The sequence below is a fragment of the Bison bison genome, unplaced genomic scaffold (genome assembly GCF_000754665.1).
Source record: "Bison bison bison isolate TAMUID 2011002044 unplaced genomic scaffold, Bison_UMD1.0 scf7180017864313, whole genome shotgun sequence".
NCBI lineage: Eukaryota > Metazoa > Chordata > Mammalia > Artiodactyla > Bovidae > Bison > Bison bison.
In genome coordinates this window covers 3,839,249-3,844,731 of record NW_011494885.1, presented here as the reverse complement: position 1 = coordinate 3,844,731, position 5,483 = coordinate 3,839,249, and the positions used below count along the sequence as shown (strand labels likewise).

The 5,483-nt window shown below is 53.6% G+C and overlaps 1 protein-coding gene across 1 annotated transcript in view; it reads right to left on the bottom strand.

The window, feature by feature from the left end:
* Positions 1 to 1,711: 1,711 nt before the first annotated feature.
* Positions 1,712 to 5,483, bottom strand: part of SEPW1 (selenoprotein W, 1) — a 4,119-nt gene continuing 347 nt past the window's right edge. Inside the window, 5 exon segments of the mRNA XM_010852670.1 lie at positions 1,712 to 2,096; positions 3,254 to 3,352; positions 3,455 to 3,529; positions 3,705 to 3,758; positions 3,878 to 3,902. Coding sequence (XP_010850972.1) covers positions 3,272 to 3,352; positions 3,455 to 3,529; positions 3,705 to 3,758; positions 3,878 to 3,902 — 235 coding nt within the window. The 3' untranslated portion in view covers positions 1,712 to 2,096; positions 3,254 to 3,271.

The following is a 5,483-nucleotide window of genomic DNA, read 5'->3' as shown; positions in this document are numbered from 1 at the left end:
ATACCACGCAGGCTCCAGTGGGGTTAAGATCAAGCTTCCTCGAGTCCTAGTCCACCTACCTGGTTTAGATCTAAACTGCCAGAATTTACTGAATTGTCAGAATTGTTACCAATGAAGATGAGGGAGGGCTTTGCTTCTTGTTGGTACTATTGATGGTTGTCATGGGAGTTTTTCCAGATGATACTGGGTATGGATCCATGGAGCACAGACACGATCTATCTCACGGGTCAGCATTTGGCTTACCGGAGAGATGACTTCATTTCTGTGACTCAAGGTTTGAGAGTTCATTGGGTTAGAATTATATTTGAAATAAGTGCAGACTTTGTGGCCACCAAAAGCATTGAGTTTCTTAAGGGAATTTTCTGGTGGCCCAGTGGCTACAACTTTGTGCTCCCAATGCCGGGGGCCCTGGTTCGATCCCTGGTGAGGGAACTAGATCCCACATGCTGCACCTAAGACCCGGTGCAGCCAAATAAACAATTAAAATAAAAAGTTCCTCAAATGAAAGAAAAAAAAGTTCCTCAATTCTGAGTGAATCTAATGGTCTTCATATGACCTTCTGCCAGGGAAGTTCTTCTTTTAAAAATCACTGCTGTTGACCCAGCTGTTCCACTCCTAGCTATCTGCCCAAAGGACGTGAGAACTGGTGTTTAAACAAAACCTTGTACACGGAAGGTCACAGAAGCACTGCTCACAGTAGCCAAGGAGTATAAACAACCCAAATGCTCACCAACTGATTAAATGGTGGCCCACAGAGTGGAAAATTATTCAGCCATAAAAAGGAATGACGGTCTGATGTGCACCAATCACCACATGGATGAACCTTGAGAACATTATGCCAAGTGAAAGGAGCCACAGAAGACCACACATATTGTACGATTCCATTTTTATGAAATCTCCCAATAGGGAAATCTACAGAAAGTAGATTAGTAGTTGCTCCAGGGCAGTGGGGGGTGGGGGGGTGAGGGGGTGGGGAGGGAGGTGCTGGGGACCAAAGGGGTGCTCAGGACTGGAGCGGTGCTCTAGAGTATGAGGGTTTCTCCTTGAGGTGGTGGAAATGTTCCAAAGTTGACCATGGTGGGACTTCCCTCAAAATAAATTTGAGTTTTGTACACAAGGACATCAGTGGCCAGACTCCCATCACTTTTACCATCTTGCCACATGAGAGATTTAAGAACTGAGCCTGTGAGACTGCCAGGCCCTGCCCAGTGTCCTGACGCTGGCAGGACCACCAGGCCTCCGAAGGTCCAGGCTCAGACCTGACGCGGTTACATCTGCCTCACCTCACTGGCCAAAGCAAGTCATGGGATCAAACTCAGAGCTAGGAGGTGAGGACAGCTCATCTCCAGTGTGAGGACGGTAAAGGGGGCAGGCAGACGTGAGGAGGGGTGAGACAGTCTAACACACCACCCAGCACTTTTCTCCCAGTCGCTGACAGGTTACCTCCAAACACAGGAACCAGGAACCCACTTCATCCTGGAGGATGCACACCCAAACACAGGAACCAGGAACCCACTTCACCCTGGAAGATGCACACCTGTGGCGGCTCCAGGGAGCTCCAGAGACCACCTCCACCTTGGCTTGAGGGACCACTGAAAAGTTCAACCCAGAGTTGGTCCTAGCTCCGCACTACCAAGTCACTAATTTCCTGGAGCAGAGACCAGCGGGAGGCGGCTCCAGGGGAAAATGGACACACGCAGACACAGGCCTGTTTTGTTAACCTCATCACCATTTATTGAGTTGTGAGCTGTTGCCATCACTGCTGATATCTGAGACTCACTCATCCTGATCGTCCTCTCAGCTTCCCCTTGAAAAGGAAGCCTAGAGTAGGACCACCCCAGACACCACAGGATAGAAGGGAGACATGGGGGGAGGGGCGGTGGAGATGCAGGGAGATGAGGGATGGGGAAGGCACCAGGACCAGCGTGCGGGGACACACACGCACACACGCACGCACAGGCAAAGACCAGGGGTGTCCATCTCTGCTCCAACCGGCGGCCGCGAGAACATCAGGGAAGGACCAGGCGTCCAAGAGACATTTCAGTCCTTCCTGTCATGAAGCGTCTGCCGAGAGGGGCTGGGCCACGATTACTGGTCTGTGTGGAGAAGAGGCGGGGAGTGGGGTTCAGACTACCGGGAGAGGCCGGATGAAGGCCAGTCGCTTCCCTGCATCTCATCTTTTAAGCTTTCCCTGTAATAAACTGTAACGCGGAGTGGAACAGCTCTGCCGTGTTCTGAGTCCTGCAAGAGTCACTGAGCCTGACCGGGGGTTTCGGGACTCCTGAAATTGTACTCGACCTGTGAACAAGAGTCACTCCTTCCCCTCTCTCTTTTATATGAATCCCATCTTGGCTTATCTTAGATAAAATCATCATTGGTGGACTTCTCTAGAATCCAAGCAAACCTCATGCTGGTTTAAGCAGACGCCTTTGAGTGACTGACAGTCTGGAGGTGGCAAATGGTGTGTTTCTGCAAGGGATGTGCTCCATTTAAGAATTCAAGTCCCCCCACCAAAGGGGCACTCCCTCCCTCCTGACAGCAACTGCCCATGCATAGCCAGCTCATGCAGCCTGGAATTATGGAATTCTTTTTTTTCCCTTTTTCTTTGTGCATCTTTTTTCTTTTTTTGCAATTATGTAATTCTTGACTTTTTTTTCTTTTTTTTTTGTAATTTGGGGAGACTCCCTCCTTTTCAGACCTGCATAGGAGACAAGACATTTGTATTTTTGTACTGTATTAATTCAAATTGTACTGCAGGTCCAAATTCCCACTGAAAGCAGCCTCATTCTGCTCCAGTGAGGATGAGGAGAAACGGAACTCGAGGTCAAAGCATTTGAGAACCAGGTTGCTGGTGCAAAGCATGCTGGGGGCAGGGGGCTGGGTCCACAGGTTCCTCGGACAGACGCTCAGTTCTAGCACACGTGGGGCAGGAACCGGCAACTCAAGCTTAGATGGAGGGTAGAAACTGCTTCCAGGATCTCAAAAGCCAGGAGCCAGAGCTTGGTTATGGACTAGGTTAGTGACCAGGGCCCAGTTCTAAAGTAGGTTCGATTTGGGGCTCATCTGGAACACAGAAGCTCTAACACTGAAAACCAGGCTCAGAAGATGCTGAAAAGCAGTGCTATGGTCCAGAGAACAAAGTGGAAATTGCTACTTGTTCCGGAATGTACTGGGCTGGAAACTAGTCCTCGGGTTTGGAGTCCATTGGGAACCAAGGGTCACCTCTGTGGCCTCGGGGCGGGGCCCCCCTCACCTCTGCCTTCAGGCCACATCAGGCCTGAGCCAAAGCGGCTTTGATGGCGGCCACCAGCTTCAGAAACTTGCTCTCCGTGTCCACGTAGCCATCGCCTCCCTGGAGAAGGGAGGACCAGGGGAGGGGTGGGCTGGGACCAAGACACCAACCCCAGTCCCAACCCCCCACTGGCCCCCAGTGAGGCAGGATGGACAGACATACCTTCTTGGAGTGAACCAGTTTCCCCGCTACGAACACTTCAAAGAAGCCGGTGACCTGGGGAGTCCCCTCGCCGCACTGGGGAGAAGGAAGAGATGCTGGAGGGGCGGAGATGCCCCCTTGCGGACACCTGCTCCTTCCCAGGGAAGGGAGAACACAGGGGGCTGACCCAAACCACCCCCCGCTGTCACCAGGGCTGAGGGACATACAGACAGGACCCATATCTGACTCCTTCCCCTTCCCCCAGACTCACGATGTCCAGACGGCTAGGGAACTCATCTTCTAACTTCTTCTTGAGCTGAAGATACTGGAAAGAGGTGGGTGGTCACACCAGGGTCCACAGCAGCCACATGGGCGCCCCCCCCCCCACGGGCTAACACCCCTCCCCCACTTTCCAGAGCAGCCTCTTGGGACCACATGGCTTACCTTGGGCTTGTAGCCTCAAGCGCCACTGGCGGGAGCGTGTCCAAGAGAGTTGGTCCCGGGAGAGGAGGATGGGGACAGTGGAGATCCGGGGAGGGGAGAGAGAAGGGGACAGTGGGGATCCAGGGATGGGAGGGGAGAGGCAAAGCAGGCAAGGAGACGGAGGCAAATGGGGGTCGGAAGCAGGAAGAGATGAAGAGGAACATGGATGATACAAGGAGGAGGAGACAGACACTCTCAAAAGAGAGGAAAGACACGGGGGGCACACGGGGGCGGGTGCAGCACAGAGATGGAGAGGCACAGGAAGGGAGCCAGCCACACAAGGAAAATGCATAGACAAAGGGAGACAAGACAGCATAGTGGGGGCGGGCACAGAATCGGGGGCAACGAGGCGAGAGCACAAGCGCGAGGCAGAGAGGGAGGCAAAATGGAGAGAGCCAGGTCAGGAGGAGAGCTGCCCCACGACAGCAGCCCCACCCACAGCCGGTACCCAAGCCTCAGGGAAACCATTACTGCAGGATTCCCAAGGCCCTCCTGTGCCTGAGAGTGAAGGATAACCGCCTCCCCAAGCCCCACCGCCCCCCACCCCCCCATGCAGACTATATCGGGACCGCAGTCTGGTGCACAGGCAAAGCAGGGGGAGGGGAAGGGGAGGCGCCTCAAAATGTCACTCTACCCTCTGCTTGACTCAGCGGGCAGGGACACTGCTAACTAACGCAGTGACAGATCTGAACCTTTCAAAGCCCCAGGCAGGGACCCTCCTCCCCCGCCCCAAGTGGACATTTCAAACAGGACAGCCAGCAGACCCGGGTGGGGGTTACCCCCTGTGATCCGCCCGTGCCCCACTCCCAGCCTCGGTTTCCGCACTTGTAGAATGGAGTTAAAATCCCTGCCCAGGGAGTTTCTGGGAAAGGAAATTCAGGCAACATGTATTTATTAAGCGCCTACAGGCCAGCATGCCTGTGCAGGCCAGTACAGTCCAAGGCGCCAGGGTTGTGACACGGTCTACGGGACAGAACACTTCCTGCCGAGCAGACACGTTTTCACCCTTAAAGCGGGCAATTAGATCAAATGTGTAACACCCAATACACCGCACTCCCTCCGCCATAACCATTAAGACGACAACCTAGAGGGGTGAGAGGGAGGTTCAAGAGGGAGCGGACATATGTACACCTACGGCCAATTCTCGTTGACATATGGCAGAAACCAACACAACATGGTAAAGCAATGATTCTACAATCAAAAATAAATTTTAAGAAAACCACTCCCTCTACGGATGGGGAAAGTGGGGTCAGAAAACGGGGAGCGTTAATAGGAAAAAAGCATCCACCGTCTGGGTTTAAGTCCTTGCCCAACACAGGCCGGGACGATCTGGAACCTCCTGACTCTGGCCGGCCCCACCCGAAGACCGGTCCCGGGGGAGGGGAGACCGAAGCGCCCAGGGAGGTTCCTCTTGCATTACAAACCGACCCCCACCTGCTCCCCACCATGAGCCCGGGAATCGGGGCGGGCGGGGGGAGCTGTTTAAAACGACACACACGTGTCTCAGTTTTACCTTTTAGGACCTGAGACGTCTAGAATGTCACAAATTTGGGGGGGGGGGGGGGGG